The 25,262-nt window shown below is 42.4% G+C and overlaps 1 protein-coding gene across 1 annotated transcript in view; it reads right to left on the bottom strand.

Moving 5' to 3' along the window:
- The window catches only part of LOC310788377 (RNA-binding protein Musashi homolog 2-like), a gene marked incomplete at both ends in the record, with an annotated part of 592,153 nt that extends 567,309 nt beyond the window's left edge, over positions 1-24,844 (bottom strand). The window contains 4 exons of the mRNA XM_083649940.1: positions 23,392-23,476; positions 24,015-24,096; positions 24,408-24,448; positions 24,783-24,844. Of these exons, the coding sequence (XP_083506066.1) occupies positions 23,392-23,476; positions 24,015-24,096; positions 24,408-24,448; positions 24,783-24,844 (270 nt within the window). The remainder of the gene's footprint in view (positions 1-23,391; positions 23,477-24,014; positions 24,097-24,407; positions 24,449-24,782) is intronic.
- Positions 24,845-25,262: the final 418 nt, after the last annotated feature.

The raw sequence follows: 25,262 nt of genomic DNA, 5'->3' as shown, positions 1-25,262 counted from the left end.
TTGTTTTTCTGTCTTGCTGGGAATTCCTATTCACCATGGAGCCGCTTGCTGCTTCCACTGGTGCAGCAGATCATTTGAACAGAACAGCAGTGGAGGTCTTATAGTTCAGGGTTTTCTGTCAGTTTAAAATATTGGAAATATCAACAACAACAAAAAAGGTACCATAATAATATGCACAGCATTATTTGTTGAAATGGGCCGATATGATGCAGCAGAATGAGGACTTACTAGCCAATCCTTTTGAGAAATCTTGTAGCAACACCTTTTTAGGTCACAGCTTATGATGAATGACTCCTTTGAGATATTTGCAAAAAAAAGGGGAGGGGAGAAGTAGCAAATGTTTTCTTTCTGTTTACATATTCATGTGTATGTGATTTTTATGTTGGAAGTGCTGTTATACTCCAGGCCAAGCCATAAGATATGCACTACAGTAGATTACCATGCCATCCAACCAGGTATTATTCCATCTCTGTCTTAACATGATACCACACCTTAGTGAAACATTGTCACTATTATATACTACTATATTTCACTACAGATGGATGTCTGTAAAACAAGCTATATGTGTGTGTATATATATATACAGTGCTATGTACACACATAGCACTGCAAATGCTATTTGTCTCAAGTCTGCTTTCAGTTATCAATATTGTCTTGATTCACACTGATGGCACTTGCCTCAATTTGGAAACATAGTCCAAAAAGTCACACATTTGATAAGGAATATGGTGAACTAAACAAAAACGAAATAATTAAAAATCTATAGAAAATCTTGTAGGGAATTCAGATTATTGAATGTACTAATGGAAACGGTGCTCATAAATGTTGATGAAATTGATTGTTAATTAACTCATATCAAGAATGAAAACTACACATTTCAATATTCTGTCAAAGTGAAATATCACATTCAAGGAAAAATTCACCCTAAAACAGATTAACACTGTTAAAAAAAACATAGACAACAACAAGACATCACATTAAGCGCTACCACTACAGTGGAATTTGATAGCAAAGCAGAAACAATTTCACCTAACTCACAACGGTAAGTATCAGGTTTCAGGCCCTTAGAATCAAACAGAGAGCCACCATTCTGCGTAGCAGTTCAAAAATCATACAAGGAGGAATTTCTCCACTGACAGTACCCTCAATAGACTATAATGCAATGCAGCCGCAAGACGTGTTTTCTGTAAGGGCCATGACTCACTTTTCTCAGCTGTAAAACACACTCTATGCTAATGCTATCACTACTGCTCTTTCCACCTACACAAATTATGTCCAGGCACATTCTCTGGGTTGTCAAAAGGCAAGTTAAGGTAGGTTGAGAGAATAGATACGCCAGAAAAGTTAATTACATTTACAACACATCAGATCACACAAAAACTCCTGCACTGAACACCAGAGATTGATGATATACTTTATAATTGTACAGTAGCACAGTAAACTAAAGGGTAGTCTACAGTAGCAGTTTATTAATCTCACTCTGTGATATTTTTTTAAATTACAGAAACATCACAAGAAATGCAAGACACAGTAGCAAGCACAAGCCAAACAGCACATACGTACACTATGTAGAAACCTGAGACAGAAGTGAACAATGTGCTCTAATCAGAGCTGCTAAGTTGCTAAGCAGCCACAGTGTACCTTCCATTGATTGTTTTCATAATGTGGGTGTGGTGAAGCCCTTTGAGACTGTAACAGTGATTAAGAGCTTGTACATAAACTTGACTTGACTGATGTACAACAACATGCTGAATAGTATTGATGGAGGTATAGCGGACAGAGGGGTAAGCCAGCTAAGCTTTGTTTTGGAGGCCCAGCAGGTTGTCCGTCTTACTTTTAAAATGTTGTAAAGTGCCATTTACAAGTTATTTTATAAAATTGAATCAGCTGTGATGTTTGCATCTGTTGACCTTTTCTCTCTCGACAATGATAGAAGATTCAGAAAGAAAATGCTCCAATCACAACAACATCCACCTCCTCAATAGTGACGCTGTGCACAATGCAAATTGGGGGCGGACACAAGCGCATGCCTGTGATAACTGTACTGGGCATTGGCTGCCCCATGCCAAAGCAGGCGTTTCAGGGCTAAAATGTGGGATAGATGGCGTTACCCTATCGTCAGCAGCAGTGCGCAATTACTTTGCGCTAAGAGCTTTGAAAAGGACCTCTTATGCGCAAATACCTCTCTGTGCTGGGCGCTCTGCACGGAGATTACGGCTGCGCTCCCAGCGCAGAGAGGTATTTGCGCAGTGGAAAGTGGAATTCCTTTTGGATATGTCATGCCATGCCAAGACATCAAATTATGCTGCTAAAATTGGGTATTAGCAGATAATTCAGTGAGGCAATCAACTATAACTCACTGAGAAACTTTTATCACATCGCAAAGAGGGAAATGGACATGGACATAGGCTATTTACCTTCATAACCCGGAGGGTCGTTGGCACCACAGACGATCTGTCAATATGCTCCCTCTGTCCTCGCACGAGTGAGTACACTCTATTACCATGGAGAGAATTACAGGCAGCAATTTGCATGCCTCGCGCAAACAACCATTGCAAGACGGGAATCTGATTGGTTTTGATTGACGTAATGCCCAGCCTTGCCTGGCCACGCCTGTGAATAATTCTGGTAGTTAAGACCACCCAAATCCCGTTTGTGTGCAGGTATTTTGGGGCGCAGCTGATTTTGCCACGGCTCTAATTTGCGCTTGCGACAGGTGCCGTGAACGTTACCGCATGCCCGCCAAGAATTGCATCCCCAACATATTTCGGGGCTGTTTTAACTTAGAAATCAGGGAGGTCACGTCTACCAGACAATTATATCACTTTTAAACAGTTACATTTCTGTATAAATCATTACAAGTAGCTCCCGTGAGGTGGGGATGCTTTATTTTCCTGCTGGGCGGGGGAGCAAAACTCGGCAGAACACCTGGCGGACGGCGCAAGGCGGAATGCTATCTTCCGTGCCTTAAGGCACGCGCAAACAGTGCGCAAAGCGCTATTAGGGGATAGCAAACAGACCAAGATCTACATCATACAACCAGGTATATCAGATTAATACATGAGAACAGACCAAGATCTACATCATACAACCAGGTATATCACAGTAATACATGAGAACAGACCAAGAGGATTTCTGCCACCGAAACCCCCCCATCCTCCCTCAGCCGCCACCCCTTTTATCTTTCACAGCTTTTTACTACAGGGCTCCAAGGGGCTCGTGTACACGCGGAGGTGGGAGATCAGGGCAGAGAAATAGCATACATCTGAAGTTCACATCTTCCAAAAGGATTTCATATATTAATGCAGCTCGGGGGTAAACTCTCTTCCTCTCTCTTTCCTAACAGATATCTACACTGGCAATTTAAGATGATGCGGTTTTAAAGCTAAAAGAGAAATGCTTATCAAAGCATGCGGCTTCTCCCTATTTAAGTGCGCGTGCATGTGCACAGGTGTGCGTGTGTGTGTGTGTGTGTGTGTGTGTGTGTGTGTGTGTGTTTTGATATGGAATAACAGTTCAAAAAGGATATTATGCAGTTTGGTATGCCCGTCAAATCAGTTTTATTTTTTTAAAGCAGCAAAACTTTACATGCTAATTTTACCACTGTCTTGTTCACCAAGCGATTTGCCTTTTTTCCCCTATTTTCTCTCAAATGTATTTTTTCATAGGCAACATCATCTCTGCATGCACCAGAGAGAGACAGTTACCCTATCAAATAAGCCTTCAGCCACAATCAGCTACTGAAGCCAGAGCAAGCAGCAGACTTGAACAAGAGCAAGTTCCTTTAGCTCACAGCTTTGACTTTTTACTTTAACTTTCAATTCATATCTGATGGAGCTTTAGACGCTCCTCCTGGCCTTTTCTCCTCTCTTCCTCTGGGGTCTTATCGTGCCTTACCTCTAACATCAAAACAGCAAGCAGAGGTTGACCCCAGGACAGTCATTCAATAAAGACAGGAATTACCTCAGGACCAAACAGGCTTTGTTTACCTCACAAGAAAACACAGATTTGAATAGGCTTTGTAGGATGGAGATTGCAATAAACTATATTAATGCTGTTTAAACTTTAAACTCACGCATGGTATCAGTCCATAATGAACATATACTTTATTCTTATTTTGCATTCAAGACAAGTACAAACTTTAGTAGGTTCACCTCATTCAGATACAGTAATTTGAAAATTATAATGCTTTATTGTACTTGCTCTGAAATTAAATAATGAAAAATTCCAACCTGGAATCAGTGACATTATGTACTAATCTGCTGCCTTGTGAAGCTCTTGACTGTCAAATGCAAAACGATGAGCTACTGTATTTCCGCTCTTGTTTACACTGGCCTGACTTAAAACATTTTCAGTAACAGATGTTATGACTTGCATTTTTCTAAATGGAGCAAAGCGTTCTGAAAAACGGTAAATATGTTCTGAATTAGCAGCATGTGTGTTTTGAAGCCTCAGGCTGTGCTTTCCCATATGTCCTATTCACATTCATCCCAGTCTGAAGGCACTCTGTTTTCATAACCGGACAGAAAGCTCACAGGATTTAAAAAAGAGACAGAGAGAGAGGGAGGGAGGGAGGGAGGGAGATGGTGTGCCTATCTCCAAGGCATGCTCTTGTGCTCATTGACCATGCTGCCATCTCGTCCATGACGTTGCATCATGGATTCCAGAGATGTGATTAGTGTTAGTGAAACTCTTCAGAACTATAACCACAAACACAGGAAAATGCTATGCTGAAAGGATCACCCTTTGAACTGAATTAATATTATTAAAGTAACCATAATACTGTAATTGTCCGGGAGGTATCAATGTCATCAAAGTAGGAAATGCCTCTTTCATGTTTATGTTTGAAGATGTAATATTATACTATGTCTGAATTGATGTTTGCTCTTCTGAGTCTTTAAAGAGAACAAAAATGGCAGCCAAATCCCAAAGTCATGCTGTTTCAATCCACACATCCCACTGTATCTGTCAAACAAAACTAGACCGGCACAAAAAAAAGAAAAGCACATTAGGTACGGTTTCCCCTTTCCCCCGTTTCTCCCATAATCATACTATGACTCAACATACTATGTACCGGTACTATACTATACTATGTACATACTAATATACTATGACTCAACATACTATGTACTATACTATACTATGTACATACTAATATACTATGACTCAACATACTATGTACTATACTATACTATGTACATACTAATATACTATGACTCAACATACTATGTACATACTAATATACTATGACTCAACATACTATGTACTATACTATACTATGTACATACTAATATACTATGACTCAACATACTATGTACTATACTATGTACGTACTAATATACTATGACTCAACATACTATGTACATACTAATATACTATGACTCAACATACTATGTACTATACTATACTATGTACATACTAATATACTATGACTCAACCGCTTCACAGTCACAGCACCTCCAGCGGCTCTCATTCACCTTTTTTCAAGGTTACCAAGGACAGAGAGAGGTAAGGATCCAATCAGGCAGCGTCATACTTGTATCAACTCCACGGCCCCTATTCTCCCACAGGCCTTCGGCGCTAAAACGGGCCTTCGGCGCTAAAAAACGTGCCTTGCGCCTGTCTCGGGAAGATATCAACATGGCTTTAGGCTGGTAAATGCGCTTTACGCTGAATGGGCGTGGCGCACTCCCTGAATGGGCGAGAATGGGTGTGTCGGCCTTAAATGCCGGCCTAATGATATCTTTGCACCTGGCGTAAATTTAGCGCTTTGCGCTTTTGAAAACCAGGCCTATTCAGTGCGCCAGTTGAGCGGGGTGCTCCTCTGTCTCTCCCCTGTCACCCTTCTCTGTCTCTCTCTGAAACCAGGCCTATTCAGTGCACCAGTTGCGAGGAGCGCTCTTCTGCCTCTTCTCTGTCACCCTTCTCTGTGTCTCTCTCTGACTCCCTTGCTCAGACAGACACAACACACGTCCCATAGGAAAAAGAAGTTGTAAGTTCACTGCCTGGCATGTCCCAGCATGCAATGGGCTACTCCATTTGGCTACTAAATAGCAACCAAATGAGCCGAAATAGATATAAAGGTAGATCGAAATAATGTGTAATGGTAACACAACCTGCAATTGTAGAAGATTTCAATATTGGACCAAATAAAACATCGAAATGAAAACACCACCCTATGTGAAACCTATATGTCATCCTGGGCCTATATATATCCCTTGTCGATTTAACGTGATTTAGATAAGTGACAGCGTAACGCGCTTCTACTGTCATGTCCTACTGTGATGTCCGCTCCAATAAATTGGCTCTACTTCACATTTTAGTTTTACAATAAAAACACATTTATGCAATGACTTTACATAATGTAGGCTATATTTATGTGTATCATCCTACCTGCAGCAGGTGAGAGAAAACGATACCTTTCTGGACAAACTTTCACCAATCTAATTAATCTCATCATATAGGGATAGGCTATATTTTTCTAGCTGATGCATTTAGAACATTCTTTTCACTTTGATCTTGCTAGTGTAGCGTATTTACATGCTTGCAGTATTTAAACTGCAGTTAGATTGGTTTGAGAAGCATAATAATATGGAATAATAGCCTATATATGGAGACAGACAGACGGGATGAAGGGAGGGGGGGGGGGAGCAGAGCGCTTGGCTTTGTCTGGTTTTGCTGGACCACTGGAATTGGAGCTTAAAGGCTTAAAGGCAAGCGTGTGATTCGTTTATTGCACTTATCCAATGAGCATGACGGTGCATAATTTTACGCTTAAAAGGCATGGTTGTAATGCTTTAGGCTGCATGTAGCGCCAACACCAAGATATCAAGTGCGCTGGTCCACGCCCACTGATCAGCGCTGCGCCAGGCGCTCGGCCTAGTTTCTACGCCGATGCAAAGATAGCGGACCACATCTCCATACGCGTCAAGAACCATCCACATTTACCGGAGTGGTTCATCCTTATAGCAAATTTGTAAGAGATATGATAGACCTTAATGCAATGCAATTGTGACTGTCTGGATGTGTAAATGTTAGGATACCCTCAAAACACAGACAGTGTAACTGACTGACCAAAGCTGAAGGAAGATCCCAGTGACTCAGATAAATATACTACAAATAGACATTTTGTAGATTAGGGCTGGGTTGGTTTGAAAATTTTAAAACCGGTTCGATATTGCCGTCTAAACCGGATCGAACCGGTATACCGATTTTTTTTTTAATTAATTTTTTTTTTTTTTTTTTTTTTTTTTTAAGCAGGGCGTGTGGCCCATAACTGTCTGTAGTGCAACTTCAGTCCACCTGATAGCGATAATACACCTCTAAGCTGGTATTGTCAACCAGCAATGATACTGAATAAAAAGAAGCAGGACACCTGTGTAACAAACACACCCTGTATTTATTTCTCATAACTATTCAGCTCAACTTTTCTTCTAAACATCAAAATAATAAATGAAATAAGACTTCTGCCTATAGTGCAACTTGAGAAAAGGCTAATAAAAACACAAGCAGTGCAATCAGAATGGATTGGCTTACAGCTGAGCTGCCTTATAAACTTCAAAACTCACAAATTCACACAATATAGGGCCTAGGCATGGGTCGGTTTGAACATTTTGAAACCGGTTCGATATTCCCCCAAAAAACGTATCAAAGCGGCTGCAGTTGGTGGCGATAATGCACCTCTAAGCTGGTATGCTGCCAACCAGCACGAACACTGAATACAAATAAGCAGAACCTTTTAACTGTAACAACACACTGTTTTTATTTCTCATAACTATTCAGCTTAACTTTTCTTCAAACATCAACATAATAAACAAAATAAGACTTTTGCCTACTAGTGCAACTTGAGAAGAGGCTAATACGAACAATAGTGCAATCAGAATGGACTGGCAAAAAAAAAAAAAAAAACATTTTTTTTTTTTAGGTTTTTTCGGTTCGCACGTGATCAAACCGGTTTGGGCTTGTATACCGAACCGAACCGGTAAAACCGGAAATCGACCCATGCCTATTGTAGATCCTGATGTGCTGCTGCTCCTTTTTCCCCACCAGAACTTCCAGTGCTCCTTCACTGTTCCTGTGTACACTAAAGCAGGAATTATGCTTGACGTTTGGACGCACGGAAATCAGACACGGAATCCTGAAGAAAACTCCACTTTGTCAGCCCAGCCACATCCGCCTAGTTAGAAAAGTTGGGGTGTGCATGCATGGCCAGGCGAAAACTGTCCACATGGGAGCCTTGCGGAGGCAGTCAGCTGATTTTCCGGCACTTGTCTGCACGCGCACGGACACTCACGGTCCTCGCGGATGCGTTAGGTATAATTCAAGCTTTAGGCTGTGATTCATGTAAAGTTGATTTGACATCAGACTTTCACGTCAGTATGATTTATCTTTGGTACTGTTACCAGAAGAACATGCATGTGGCTGAAGTCAGCCAAATATGAAGTACAGTACTGTAGAGCCTACAATAAGTGTGTCATTACCTGGATTTGATCAACTTAAAAAAAAATCTGTAATTACATCTTTATATAGATATAAATCAGAATATGTACCAGAAATGGTCCCAAAATAGAAAATGCTAATTTCAATTTTAATTTAATTATACGAATCTTATCTACTTTGGCATATCAATTAATGTGCTTTAGAAGAACAAAATGTGTGTCTTAACTCCAACGTAGTAGCTACTTATGATAAGAAATAAGGCCAACTAATTATGTAATTCTTATGACGCTAGGTAAAACCACTCTCTCCTTTCATCTTTTTCCTCCAGCCTAGTCACAGCCAAGACCATCTTCTACCAGAACAAGATCCATAGCACCACGGACAGTCGAAAAATGTTCTCAGTCTTCAACTCACTCCTGAACCCCCCTCCCCCCCGCCTACCTCCTCGATTACCTCTGACATGTTCGCCTCCTTTTTCACCAATAAAATCACAGCCATTAGCAGCCAATTCTCAGAACCTACTCAAACTCACCCATCTCTGCCAATCACCAGCCCCACACTCTCTTCATTCTCCCCCCTTACTGAAGAAGACTTATCCAAACTCATATCAAACTCCCGCCCCACGACCTGCCCACTCGACCCCATACCTTCCACCCTCCTACAGTCCATCTCCCCCACCATTACTCCTTCTGTCACCCATATTATCAACTCCTCACTCACAACTGGTGTTTTCCCTTCTGCTTTCAAGCTAGCTCACGTCATCCCCTTGCTAAAAAAACCCACCCTCAACCCCGACCTAGTCGACAACTACAGACCTGTTTCACTCCTGCCCTTCCTGTCCAAACTTCTCGAACGCGCTGCCTTCAATCAACTCTCCACTTTCCTTTCCGTCAACAACCTACACGACATACACCAATCTGGATTCAAAACAGGACACTCCACCGAAACAGCTCTACTATCAGTAACTGAATCACTAAGACTGGCGCGAGCTGCAGGTCGCTCCTCAGTTCTCCTACTACTCGACCTGTCAGCCGCTTTCGATACCGTTAACCACCAAATCCTCATCTCAACACTCACCAAACTTGGAATCTCCGGAACTGCACTCAAATGGCTTTCATCATATCTCTCAGGGCGCACATTTCGAGTATCCTGGAGAGGAGAACTTTCCAAGATGCACAACCTCGCTACAGGCGTGCCCCAAGGCTCAGTCCTAGGCCCCATCCTCTTCTCAATTTACATCACTTTACTTGGTTCCATCATTCACGCCCACGGTTTTTCATATCACTGCTATGCTGACGATACACAACTGTTTCTGTCCTTCCATCCCAACGACCCCACAGTTTCATCTCGCATCTCTTCCTGTCTGTCAGATATCTCATCTTGGATGAAAGCACGTCACCTTCAACTCAATCTCTCCAAAACTGAGCTCCTGATCATCCCAGCCAACACCCCCATACCACACCAGATTAATATCAACCTTGGTTCATCACAACTCATCCCAGCTCAGTCCGCCCGTAACCTTGGAGTCATTCACGACAATCTTCTATCCTTCAAAACACACGTCGCTGCCATAGCCCGGTCATGCAGATTCACTCTATACAACATCAAGAAAATCAGACCCTATCTAACCGTACACACAGCACAGCTTCTAGTCCAGGCCCTCATTCTATCTCGCATCGATTACTGTAATTCCTTACTGGCTGGCCTTCCTGCATCCACATTCAAACCTCTCCAAATGATCCAGAACGCAGCAGCACGTATCATCTTCAACCAGCCAAACAGAACCCACGTCACACCCCTCCTCATCTCCCTCCACTGGCTCCCAGTGGCCGCCCGAATCCAGTGCAAGGCCCTAACCCTTGCATACAAAACCCTGACAAACACAGCCCCAACCTACCTAAACTCCCTCATCCAACCCTATGCCCCCTTCCGTCCACTACATTCCGCTACTGAAAGACTCCTTTCACTTCCACCACCCAATTCACTCACCAGGCTCTTCTCCTCTGTTGTTCCCCGGTGGTGGAATGAACTACCTAACCCTGTCCGTACCGCTGACTCCCTAAGTTACTACATTCAAAAAGAGACTTAAGACTCACTTATTTCAGGTCCACTTCCGTACTGACGCACTTGCACACAGGCACTGTGGCACAGGCACTTTTTCAATGCACTGATTGCACGTCCAATAGCACTTTATATTTTACTATGTTTTAGATTATTCTGGTACTGTGCATACTGTATATTGCTTGTATTGTTTCTTTTTATCTCTGTTGTACGCCGCTTTGGATAAAGGCGTCTGCCAAGTGAAATAAAGTAAAGGTAAAAGGGCCCTATCTTGGTACAGGCACTATCCACTTTTTGCGCTTGCACACCTGTTTGCGTGCCTTAATGCCTGCCTTATGCTATCATCCCTGCAGGGACGATAGCAGTCCGCCTCGCGCAAGTGTCCAGGTGTTATGCCAAGTTTTGCACCCCCGCCGTCAAACGCATCCCCACCTCACGGGAGCATATTATAATGATTATACAGAAACGTAATAATGTTTAAAAATTATATAATTGTTTGGGTAGACGTGACCTGTTTTTAAGCTAAAACAGCCAGAAAATATGGTGGGGATGCAATACTCGGCGGGGGTGCGTAAATCTGCACAACGGGTGCAGGCGCAAATTGGAGGCGTGTCAAGTCATTTATGCATGGCGCAAACAGGATTTGGGCGGTGTTAAGCACAATAATTATTCACGGGTGTGCCCTGGCAATGCCTGGCCGTTATATCAATCAAACCAATCAGATTCCCTTCTCGCAGTCCCTGTAATACAGTTTGCACGAGGCATGGGATATACGCTGTAATTCTCCCCATGCGTAATTTGGATAGGACTATCTCCATTGACTGTATATATTATCCCTATCTCACAACATCATCACATCATATACCTGTTAAAAACATCTGTGATTTGATGCAATTCGGGTTCCTTTGTTGACTAGAAATAAACGTGTTTGCAGCAGGGAAACGGGGGGGGGGGGGAGACAAAAGAAAAGATGGGAGGATTTAGAGTGGACTCAATTAAAACTCGGTGAAACAGTAGTGAGAGCTGCCGTGCCAAGGACAGAGAGAGATGAAGAGAGCTTGTCGACAGATCGTCTGTGGTGCCCCAACAACCCTCCGGGGTTATGGTATAGGTGAAGGTGAAGTTGAATATTGCAAGTAGGCTACAATGTTTCCTCAATTAATTTGCCATTAACCCGTCTTTGCGATGTGATAAAAGTTTTTCAGTGAATTATAGTTGATTGTCTCACTGAATTATCTGCTAATACCCTATTTTAGCAGCAGAATTTGATGTCCTGGCGTGGCACCTCCATGTGTAATGACGTATCCAAAAGGAATTCCTCTGCACAGCGCTGCGGAGTGCAGAGATTATGGTGCGCTCAAACGCAGCGGGGTATTTTTGCGCTTAAGAGGTGCTTTTCAAAGCTCTTAGCGCAAAGTAATTGTACGCATGCTGACGATAGGAGAATGCCATCTGCGCCTGGTTTGGCATGTGGCACGCCTACCCCATGCATGTCCAGTACAATTATAACAGACATAGAGGTAATAGCGCGGCAGGGAGAATACAAATGCGCTTGTACACGCCCCAATTTGCATTGCGCATGGCATTAAACCAGCACAAAACAAGCGCAAATGCTAAATTACCGCTTTTGCCACGATAAGGCCCAAAGGCATTTATAAACATTATTAAAAAAAATTAAGCTTTTTATGACTCAAAAACATATTTCACCATTCAACCACCAGCTAAGTTAAGCTTAGCATTAACTTGATGTGAACGGGAAGATCAAGGGCCCCATCTTGCGACAGGCGCTATCCCCTATTAGTGCTTGCGCACCTGTTTGCGCGTGCCTTAAGGCAGGGAAGATAGCAGTCCGCCTTGCGCCAGTGTCCAGGTGTTATGGCGACTTGGCGAGTTTTGCACCCCAGCGCCAGCAGCATCCCCACCTCACGGGAGCATATTGTAATGATTTATACAGAAATTTAACTGTTTAAAAGTGATATAATTGTCTGGTAGACGTGACCTCCCTGATTTCTAAGTTAAAACAGCCCCGAAATATGTTGGGGATGCAATTCTCGGCGGGCATGCGGAAACGTTCACGGCACGTGTCGCAGACGCAAATTAGAGCCGTGCCAAAATCATCTACGCCCCCAAATGCCTGCGCAAACGGGATTTGGGTGGTCTTAACTACCAGAATTATTCACAGGCGTGGCCAGGCAATCCTGGGCATTACGTCAATCAAAACCAATCAGATTCCCGTCTCGCAATGGCTGTTAGCGCGAGGCATGCAATATGCTGTAATTCTCTCCATGCGTAAGAGTGTACTCACTCGTGCGAGGACAGAGATAGCTTATTGACAGATCGTCTGTGGTGCCAACAACCCTCCAGGTTATGAAGGTAAATAGCCTATGTCCATTGTCCAACCAGTTTTCTCAATTAATTTCCCTCTTTGCGATGTGATAAAAGTTTCTCAGTGAGTTATATTTGATTGCCTCACTGAATTATCTGCTAATACCCAATTTTAGCAGCATAATTTGATGTCTTGGCATGGCAATGCTGTGCGTAATGACAATGACATATCCAAAAGGAATTCTTTTTTGCACTGCGCTGCGCTGCACTCCCAGCGCAGCGAGGTATTCGCACATAAAAAGTCCTTTTCAAAGCTCTTAGCGCAAAGTAATTGTGTGCTGCTGACGATAGGATAATGCCATCCATCCCCACATTTTAGCGCTGAAACGCCTGCTTTGGCATGTGGCAGCCTATGCCCAGTACAATTATCACAGGCATGCACTTGTGTCCGGCCGAAATGTGCACAGCGTTAAACGAGCGCAAACGCTAAATTAGCGCTTTTGGGAAGATAGGGCCCCATCAGTTTGAAGGGCAAGGCATTGAACCCACATTTGCTGCAGTAGGGTTGCTCAACAGACATTAGTACAAGACTGTGGTTGTACAGAGCAACTCCCGGGTGTGAGTGTGTTTCTGTGTGCAGCCCTTCCCCCTGCACCTATTCCCACCGGCCTTTGCGAGGCAATATATATTTCGTCAAAGCTGCCAAAGATGTGGGTTCAAAATGTTAAGCTTACAGTCATCAAGCTGCTCTCAACTCTGCATCAAAGTGTGTTTGCATAGCCACCTCTTCAAACAGCCCCCTTAGCCCCCTTCTTCCGCCTCTCTACATGAAACAAGTGTTAGCACATGTTGCAATGCCATCATTCTTACTAGCTGTTCATTTCAGTGCAAAAGCCCTCACAGCGTGTTTTCTCCAGTCTAGGCCTATATTCATTTAGCAGAGATTGACAACCACAGCATGGAATTTGCCACCAGTGCTACCGTAAGTGTAACAATATTAAGTACTGATGCACTCTCTCCTTGTCTCTCTTCTTAGGTAGGTATTGCTGCTACAAATATTCTTTATATATTTTATATTCGAGATATATCTTTATTTATTTTTTACCTACCTATTTATGTGAGCTCAAATAGTCCTGGACTCTTATTACTTTTAAGTTCATGTACGTGTCTTTTACTACTTTTAAGTACATTGTACGTGTCTTTACTACCTTTAAGTACATTGTACAGATCCCTTGAGGTGTGTTTTTATTTTGTTTTTATTTTACTTTTATCCTGTGTTTACTTGATCTTTTTTCTGCTGGAAAACTGCTGCCATGCTCCATGTTTGTTTTAATTTGTTCATGTTTTGTTTTTTCATGTATTCGCTATGCTTTTTATATCTGCTGCACACAAATTGCCCTTCGGGGACAAATAATAAACTTGAATCTTGAATCTTGAATCTACTACTATCATTTCACTTAACCCCCACTCCTAACACGTGATGTAACATCTAGAGTTCACATATTTATTATAAAAAGTATCAGTTAAGCACATCTGTAGACCAAACTTGCCTAAAACATGGATGGTTATCAAATCACAAGCAAAATTACTCCCACCCACCTCTGTCAAAAAGAAATATAGCAAGAGTTATACGTTGATAATTTGTTTGAAATCACCATTACCTTAAAGGGGGACTAACCCCCTAGATATGTATTAGAACAGTGATTTGAAAATACCTATGGAAAAAAACAAGAAATGACATAAGCAGAGTGTTGCTCAAAATTGTTGATAGTTATATCAATTTGGTAATTCAGTGGCGAACTAGAAATTTTATTATTTTTCTGCATGTATCTCTATGGCAGGTGTCAAACTACGTTACAAGAGCAAAGTGACATGGGCTCGTTACAGCAGCACACCGCACAATAGGAGAAACCCCCCGCTCTGGGGTAACACAATGCGAGATTTCTCCACGTCATTCCCTCGTACAACTAGCGATAAACCTCGCAATGAAATCTGTTTTTAATTTGCGTTTTGGGGCTTTTCGTGATTCTTGTTAAAAGTTGTGCAAAAGTTTTCCTCTCAGCGCAGTTGCAGGCTGCGCCCTGGCTGGCGAAACAGCCTGGCTCCTGCATGCATGGGGCGCTCTGTAACCTCACGGAGCAACAAACAAACACAGACAGAAATAGCTGGTGTGCGATTTTTCTTTGTGCGATTGAGGGAATCCCGCATCTTTTTGCGAAGGTGCGACTGGACAGGACACTTTTCACAGACGGGCACAGTAGCTGAGTAGCCTGCTATAGTCGGATCTCTCCTCCTCCTCCTCCGCCCATTCACAGTCTGTCTGCTGTGCGCGCCCCCGCGGGTGCATGAGAGTGCAGACTCTCCCGTTTGACTGGCCGAGAGAAAGTGCTTCCAAGTCGGACTGATAATATAAACAACATAATTAGAGCTTATCCAGGTAAGATATTTATAATGTAATGACACATTCAGCGATAAACTGTCTACAATGAAGACATATGTCAAATATGACAACGTGGTGTTCAGTATTTTAAGAGCACAGGAGCTACTTGCTTGATCAAACGGTCAAACCCAATCCTGCGCGCGCCCCCGGAGCTTGGAGCTAGTGCATGAGGTTTTACAGTACGACTCTCTCCCGCCCGCTCCCGCCTGCCTGGGCTGGAGACAGCTGCTTCCAACTCGGACTGATAATATATACATCATCATTCGAGCTTATCCAGGTAAGATATTAATAAAGTAGTGACACATTCAGCGGGAAACTAACTATAATTAAGACATGTGCCAACTTTGACGACGTTTGGTTCAGTATTTTAAGAGCAAACTTCAATAGGAATAGGCTTGGAGTTCTGAGGAGCCGAAAGGGTACAGGGGGGGTAGGGGAGTAATTATCTTGAAATCCCATAGTCTTTGGGAACACCGTGACGTCACGACGTGTCAAATATCCCATTCATTTGAGAAAAGAAAAAAAAGCAGTGTTCGACCTTTAGAGGGCGCTTATGCCAGGTATGCTGCTGAAACATGATACAAATGGTAAAATGGCAACAGTTTGGTGTCAAATGTGGAAATTTTGACCAGAATTCTTCACACATCACCCCCAAAGTCATATATATTGGTTAAAAGCTGAAAAAAAGTGTTTTGGGGGTTAGTTACACTTTAAGTTAATCATCTGACATCGTTAAAATATCAAACAAACATGTCTGTAAGCCAGGAGCTTAAGCTACTTAGAAATTACTTAGAAAGCCCCATAATGTGTTGAAATGAAGTGCTATTGATAATTTTGTAAGTGTGTGTGTGTCTTTTTTTCAGATGGTAAATATCTAATTTTGGAACAGGAGAGGAAACACAAACCCCATAAACCCCTTTGGAGAAATAAGGCCTCCATCGCTGAGCTGTTCTGAAAAGTGGCCAGAAAACCTCATACAAAGTGTGTCAACCAGCCGCGCTTTTGCAAACTTTGCACAACTCTGCTAGAAAGAGATGGAAAGGGACCAAATTAAAGTCCACTGAACAACTAACAAATCTCAAGCTTTCACTTTTCTGTGTCCATCACAATGGCACTCAAAAATAAAGATACAAGAAACAACAACACAACCATAATGCCTAGGCTCACGTTTTGGTATAATCTATATTGTTAATTGCTTTATACAGTATTCAGATTTGACCACACACACACACACACACACACACACACACACGTAACGGCGTTGTGTTGATAGTTAGTTGCAGCAACCCATGTTGAGGGCTTTCCCAGGGGTCGATTCGAACCGCCGACCTCCTGCTTCCAAAGCCCACACGCTAATCACTACACCAAAGCTGTTTCTAAACATACAGTGAACTCCTGACCATAACCACACCTTAGTCAAATGGGCTGCATGTTTAGAAGCAATTCTCCGTTTTGGGCGTGCTCCCGCATTTTCGGCCCTAGTCCAACATCCACATCGCTGCACTGCGGCTCAACATCCACATCGCTGCACTGCGGCTCTAGTTGAGCAGGTCGCAGCTTATGCTCCGGTGCCGTGGAGCGGGCAGGCGGGAGGGGGCGTTGATGATGTGCTAAGCGAACACATACAAAGCATTAAATGTCCCCGTGCTATTTAATAATTTCAAGAAACGGACGTAGTTACTTGGCTGGACTATTTGGAAGAGAGCCAAATTGGTGAGTAAAGTAGCCTAAAAGTGGAATAATTTATTTTCTTTCATCTGCCCGTTTGACAATTTAACAAGGAGATGACCCTGCGCATTAGGCTATTGGGTGATAAGTGCCCGGTATTAACGTTCATGTATATTAATTAATCATTCACGCATTTCAATGAATTAAACGAGTAGGCTATATTCGCTTTGATCATCAGTCTGGTGGGAGAGATCAGACGAGACAAGCCGCTCACACACTCCTCTCTCCACTAGCTGGGTTTCCATCCAAAGGTATCACAACTTTTAATCGAATTTTCAGAAAGTCACCAAAAGAAAATGCGGTAGGCTATTATGCACGTTTCCACCCACTACCGTTATGCGTAATATCAGGAATGGTGAAGAGGAGGTTCAATTACTTGACGCGATTAAAACATCGCCAGACGCCAGTCAAACCCTCAAACGAGGGAAATTAACCCCGTTCTCTGAATAAATGTGAGGTAAAGAGAAAACATCCTAGCCTGATATTCAGACTGAAGTGGAGGATATCATGATGGGAGGCTTTTGGGGATGGAGAGCGCACTGCTGTCTGCCTCTGCTGAGCTGCGGTTACACGTGCATGCCGTTGTCTCGCTATGAAAAACATCGCATATTAATTTAACGGTTCTTGATTATACAGAGTTACGTAAAATGTATTACCAGACGACACTCTTCAATTCGGTATATATATAATCCACAGAGAGGTTACTGTAAGTGAATAAAATGTCAATTCTGGATGTGAGTCGCCTGTTATCCCGCTGTATTCCTCCGTTAAAACGGCATGTTTTTTAATGGAGTTTGGTTAAACATTCGCTTAGTCGATCTCTGAGAACATTGGAATAAAGATAGAGCTAAGAGTAGAAAAGAGATTAAGGGCACTTTCACACCTAAAAGTCCGGACCAAGGTCCAAAACAAATTCATGTTTTTGTTACAATATACATTGGTCCAGTTAGGTTTGCTTTCACACTGCAATTATGCCCGCGGACCAAAGGACTTTACATGACATACTGTAGCTACGTGGGCTGCGTCTCCCTATACTTGACAATGATTGGTTTGTACATTGGCGTGCGTCTGACGTCGGCATCTTGTGAATTTATTATTATTATTATTGTATGAATGGGTTTGTTGCAGTGACCTAAATATTGAGGTAACGTTATTTATTTTGCCATTAACACATTCACTGCCAGACGTTTTTTTTTTACTGTAGTTAGCTTCTGCCAGAGGTTTTTTTTGAGGATTCTGGCTCATCTTTCAAGACCCGAGGATTCTTTTCTGCTAAGATTTTGTGAACACACAATATCTCAAAAGAACTAATAGAATGTGTGCTTTCTCTGTCTAAAAGAGTTAGTTTGTAGAGTTAGTAGTTATGTAAGCATTAGCAGTTGAATACAGCATGGTTTCAGCGTCAGAAAAATTATTCAGAGATAAACGGCTTTTTGTGAAATTCGATAGAACAGTCACTTTAACCATTCATTTTTGGCATCAGTAAGAGTCAGACATCTAAACAATAGTTTTGAACAGTAATTTCCTCCATAACAGCAGGAAACCCCCCTCTGCTTCCAACTCCTCCCTCCGTGTGTGTTCTCCTCCTGCCTCCCTGGCTCTCCAGCGGGCGTGTCACAACGAAGTTGCTGCTGCCTGGCTGCTGCCTGTTTGCGCGGCCGCTGTTTGAGGAAGTCTGGGTGGACTCGCTCGTTTCGTGGAGTTTTGGTTGAGAGCTTTGATGCGATTCTGGTCATATTTATGCTGCGTGTTTCAAAGTGTGCATCCAATCTATTCTTGGAACCCCCCACCGTTGCCACCGCTGTGCATCAGCGCGAAAGTGAAAGCGTTTTCGCCATCAATTTTACAGTATGAGAACGGCTTCCTCGCGCTTTTCCCTCCAGTTTTGGGTCGCCTCTTTCTACTGTGGAGAGACATGTCGACACTCAGTGGGTCGGTAAAATAGATTATACACATTCAATACCTCCAATTCTGGTGTAGGAGACGTAAAAGGGTTAGATCAACGTCCCACCGTCAAAAAAAAAAAAAATCGATTCTGAAAACGTGTTAACACGTCGTTGGCAGTCAACAGCTGGATTCTGAAAACGTGTTAACACGTCATTGGCAGTGAACGTGTTAAGAAACAGCGTTTTGGAGGTTGACTCACACCAATCGTAAAACTACCAAATCAGACATTATTATGACTACAATATAGGCTACTGCCATCCAAACTCAAAGCTGAAGAATGCCAGGCTGCCCGCGTTTAGAGTGTAGGCTAACGTTCTCACTTGCATGAAGCAGAGGAGGTTTTTCCAGTGAGGCATAGGAGGATGGTCCTCCTCTATTAGATTGGGGATTTTATATAAAAAAAAAAATTATCATTTTTTTTTTTTTTTTTTCATTTTTTTTTTCATATTTTTTTTTATAATAAAATATCAATCAAATGTGTTTTTTCTTATGTGCAGATGCTCATTTTTTCATTCATTATATTCTTATATGCTTAAAATGCTTCAACAACAGTGACCTGAACTGATGGAAAGGAGAGCTCCATGCAGACGAGTCACTCTGGCCCTGGTCCCAGCGTGGAGTAGGCAGATAAAAAAACATTCGCCCTGTGGGCGTTTATTTATTTGGTAATTTATCTAATGAAAAAATATGATTGGTTGAAAAACACTTGCAATTCACAGAGAACACATGAGAGTGATGTGTTTTCCAACCAATCAGATTGAGCTGGAAGGGAGCACGCCCTTAGGCTGGTGAAACCAGGTGAAATCTAATTGGTTGTTGGTTGGATAGATTGCTGACATTGATTGACATTGTATTGTGCACTGGTCTCTCACGCTGAATCAAGTAGGAAGTGAAATCCACTGCCTGTGATGACCATGATGAAATGGAGGAAATGAAGACATGACAGGCTAATAGATAGATTTACAGACAGTAGCACCTATATTTTCTCTTTTCCTATGTTTTATATTATCAAGCAGTAAGTTAGCTCACAAGCCAGACAGTCGTTGCATTGTATTACGCGGAGTTTAGAGAGGGCAGCGTGGTACACACGGAGGCTCACAGAGGCTCAGAAGCAAACACTGGGATAATTTAACCTCATCGGCTGCACTCGCACCGGCTACAGACAGCATGGATATTCAAGTAAGTCAATTAAGTTTGAGTTATCCGGGTCTTCTACTAAATTCGGCGTCCACCAAGCAGTGCTACTTTTTCGTATTATATTGTTTTATGCTGAATAGCCCGCCATTTGGCGATCTTAAACTCGCACATTTTTTAACTGAATTTGGCAGCGCGGAACCAAACATGGAACGAAACATGCAATTTGCATGTTTCGTTATGCGTTTCGTTCCATGTTTTGTTCCGCGCTGCCAAATTCAATGGAATGAAACGAAACTTGTAGCCTATGTTGGACGTAGTCAAGTGTTTTTGATTGATTTGTTCATCCATCAAACATTTTACTGACAGACTAACTGTAGCCTAAATATCTTACTTTATTTTGAGGTGCATTACATTGCTCAGCCAGAAATTATTCCCACTTCAACTCTCTTTCTCCTGGGTGCGCCTAACGTTAAAATGCACCAGATGACAATCCATCTTATTTGTCCTCAATCTGCATTGAAAATGTGTGAAAATTCACCTTCTTGCAACAGTTGTAGCCTAAGCTAGTGGTTTTCAAAGTGGGGTCCCCAGCAAAAAGGGGGGATTAATCTATGTTCACTATAATTCCTATTTTGGTCATGGGTTTCATATAATGTCTGTGATAAAACATCTAAAAGCAAAACTCTTATCAGATGGGGGACCCTGGAACAAAATCTTATCTATATGGGGGTGCGTGGTGTAATTTGTGTGATTGAATTAAACTGAAATTAAGTTTGATGTTGCCTGCTGTAACAGTGTGGATCTATAAAGCGGTCTGTAGCCTAATAATTTCTATTGATCTTGTTTCCTTGAAGGAGACTGGTGCTGCTATTGAGATTACATTAGGGTATAGGAGTGACATATTTGGGACCCGTTTCTGGCCTACCTTGATGAGGTTAGGGGCGGTGGGTGACTTGCTCAGCTGGTTTGTCTTGACCCCTTGTATAACCCATATGCTTTTATAAGCATGTAAGCACCCTTATATGGGTGGTAGCACCATATTATAATTGTCACTCAATAGTATGCTTTGCTTTGTTTTCCAGCTGTGTCTGAGCTTTTGTTTTGTTTGTATGTTGTTCAAATCTGTCTTCAAACTGCAAAAGAGAAAAAAAAAAGGCCCAAATTTTTTTCGGCGGCGACCTTGCCAAGCTCACCAGCCACCACTGGCATGAAGTGCATATTTTACACCAAACTTCAGAAATCTGTCAGTTTAATGCTGCCTTCCTTGTCGACAGTGATACAAGTCTGGAACAATAAATGGCTAATTATGATTTATGGATCATTAGGAGAGACTGTTCAAGCATACATTCAACATAAAAGCAGCACCTATTTCCATAAAATAGCCACCTTTAGCTGACTGGATCGCCTGTCATTCTTTTGCGCATGGTGTGTCTGTGTGTGATTCCCCCTGCCTGCACGCGTTGTCGGATACTTAATAATTAATGGACTAGTTAGTATTTTGGGTGACATGCAACATGCTCTCCCGTCCCCCTCTCTCTCATCCTCTCTGAAAATAGCTGGTAAGTGTCGGTATTTTTTCCATTTGACTTTTATAACATCGTCAGACCATATTTCAATTACAAACTTGGTCTCCTCCTCTCCCCATGTGCTCCCACAGCTCATTTCTCATGATTCCTCTTATAATAGCCTGGTGAAACTTCCTGTATTTGGTCCTAAAGTCCGAACTATCCTAAAAGTGCTTTCACACTGCAAGCGAACTGCACCATGGTCCAGCTTGGTCCGGACCGAGACCACCTCTTTTCATCGGACCAAGGACCGGGCGTTTGGTGCCCACCGTGGTCCGGGGGAGGTTTCACACCTGTCATTTTGGTTTGGATCAAACTGGAAAGTCCGAAAGTCCGGACCAAACGAGGTAGGTGTGAAAGCACCCTAAGTGGTTTATTGAGTCATGTCTAGCAGGGGAACTGCGGGGAATAGCCGGACCTGATTCTACGGTTCACTCGACACACACACACACACACACACACACACACACACACACACACACACACACACACACACACACACACACACACACACACACACACACACACACACACACACACACACACACACACACACACACACACACACATATATCTATATCTAGATAGATAGATAGATAGATAGATAGATAGATAGATAGATAGATAGATAGATAGATAGATAGATAGAGAGAGAGAGAATATTTCACCATCTTACGTTCCCTTCAGCAGACAAAGCATTTATTTCTCAATATGCACGATTTCATGTCTGAGTCTATGTGAGCATGTCTGGATATTATTACCACCTACTGTGCCTAAGTCCCAGACAAATATAATTCACACAGAACACTGTCTAATCCATCGCTACACAGACATCTCTTCAAAAGTGACTAACATGTTTAAGTATTCATCTGCTGACAAATTTGAAAAGACAAGTACAGTCCAGAATAGTTCTAAGTTTTCCAGAAACAAGCACAGTGTGTGTTTGTATGTGTGAGAGAGAGAGAATTACCTTGAGTACTGAAGTAAATTTAGAAAAAGCTTTATACAGTATATATATATATAGTACACACACACACGCACGCACGCACACACACACACACACACACACACACACACACACACACACACACACACACACACACACACACACACGTATTTATTTATTTATTATTCTTAACACAATTCTGCTGGATGGTTGTCATTTTGTCATAAGTATTTAAAAAATTCAATAATTTCCTAACACAATAGTTAGATAGTGTCTTTTTTAGCAAAGGTTCATTCTGACTGGTTTCCTACAAAATAATAGATCAACAGAAACAATGGTAGCTTTTGTGAAATGTTGTTTAGAAGCTATATTATCCCACTTATCAGCGCATCAGGCATGATGCTATATGTAATATCTGCTGGCTCGGCGTGAGACGTTGTGCCTGAGACAGCACGCCCTTCAGCCGAACATGAGATATGTGCACACTGCACATGTGGCTGCAGCCAAGAAGGGGGCGTGTCAGCCTCATTCATCCAGAGGAGTGAAAGTGAACACATATAATATTCACCCCGGAGTGGTATTTTATTGCTAGGCTTAGTGTTGAAGGGACCATCATACATTTGCCCCCTTATACATGACCTTGATCTAAACAGCCTGTTAACCTAAAAGGTGTTTACCATCAGGCCTCAGGCGATAAAATAAAAGTCACACAGTCAGACATTTGCTCTGTACTGGCGGAGCTCTGCTAGTGTCAAAAAAAGATGAAAGAAAATATCATACAAATGCAGATGAAATTAACTCACCGTCTTTGAGTCTAATTCGTGGTGTTGTTGAGCTAAGACTTTATCTACACTGGCAGCATCTGTAAACGTGACAAACCCAAATCCTCTGCAAAACAAAAACACACACAACAACAACAATGTTAAAATGCATTATACACAAGGGCATCACACATTGTTTTTCCATTAAATAAAAGAGAGGAATATTGTAATTTCACCACAATAAACTGCATATCAATTGACATTGGATAACCTTATTATTATAATACCAAATAATTGTAAATCGCTTTGAAATCCAGATGATGGAAGTGCTTTAGCAGGGTCATTATTTGGCATATTACAATACAAGGCGACACTACAGCAACATTGTGGTGCAGTCAGTCACAAAGTCAATGTCAAATTGCATTCGGCCGCAGCTTTACAGCAGTGAGCATTTAAGCTTATCTGCTTGCTGTGAAACCACACGCAGGCGCGCACGCACGGACACACATACAACACACGCGCGCGCATGCACGCACGCACACACACACACACACGGACACACATACACAGGATTAACACTAAACACGGGCAAAGTAAACGATATCGTTTCACACACACTGGAAAGGAAAAGTAAAAAAAAAAAAAAAAAAAAAAAAAGCCTTTACCTTGAACGTTTTGTCGTGGGGTCTCTCATCACCATACATTCTCTTATTTCTCCGAATTTACTAAAATAGTCTCTAAGGCTGTCTGTGAATAGAGAGAATAATGTGTCGGGTCATTTGACAAAAACATATGGGCATGCTGTTGTCACTGTGATTCAAAAAACACCCCGCGATGCGCATAGGGGTCGAATAGAGGACTTCAGATGGACGGAGATCAAAAATAACATTGTGCGCACAGCACACACACACTAGTGAGATATCCCATACAGTACACTACTGCACGGTGCACATAGCCTACGCACGGATACCGGCAGCAGCTACAACTAAGCACCCAATTATAGCGACAAAACAACAAGAAATAGCGGGCTACGGAGCGAAAGAGAATAACAGTCTCACCTGGTGAGGTTTGCCAGCTGAGGCCACCGATAAACATTTTACTGTAAGGAGAAAACACAGCAGAAGTGAGTCCAGATGTCAGTTCGGCCATTTTGACGACTAACTACTTCTAAAAGCGACCTTAAAGGATAAAGGAAGACTAAAGAAAAGACATTCGCGTGTGGTAATTACATTGAATCTTGAACAAGGCAAGGGGGAGGCTACTCTCGCTACGAAGCTGAAGCTCTTTCAAACTGCATCTGGAAAGCAGAGCCGTGCATGGTTTAAGTGCGTACTGTGTGGGGACGAATCCAGCACGGCAGGCGAAGTCCTCTCCAAGATGTTGTAACATGAAAAAACATCGTACCTTAAGATTAAATTTGAAACAATTCTTACCCCGGGTCATGTTGTGAATCATTTAAGCTTCCGGATGTGGCTTGACTCCCGTCTCCTTCCATATCTATTGCAAACTATCGGCTGGGACTACAGTAAGAGTAAGAGACACACACAGATAGGGCTGGAGATATGCAAAGCCCCGCTATGAGAATATTACTGAGCCGGGAATGAAAGCGTCACACGTGGGATCAGCTCAGCCCCCTGCTCCCTCCCGCCCCGCCTCCCTCTCTCAGCGTGCTCTACCTTAGCCCAGAGGGGGCGGAGCCTGCCTCTGTCACCTAACCAATCCAATTGACGTCAATTCAGGCAATCTGCAAACCAATCCTCCCCCTATTTGTCATTTAATTAAGCAATAAGCCAGGAGAGGTGAAAGTGGCTTAGTGCTTTTATTACAGGCTTTATTACTTTATTACACCCTGTGACAAAGTAAGTAGCCTAGATAAATAAATAAAAATCATACTTATTCTTCCACAAAGAAGT

The sequence above is a fragment of the Poromitra crassiceps genome (assembly GCF_964638095.1).
Source record: "Poromitra crassiceps genome assembly, chromosome: 1".
In the NCBI taxonomy this organism is placed as follows: Eukaryota; Metazoa; Chordata; class Actinopteri; order Beryciformes; family Melamphaidae; genus Poromitra; species Poromitra crassiceps.
The sequence above is the reverse complement of the archived record's forward strand: the minus strand, read 5'-3'. Positions and strand labels throughout refer to the sequence as shown.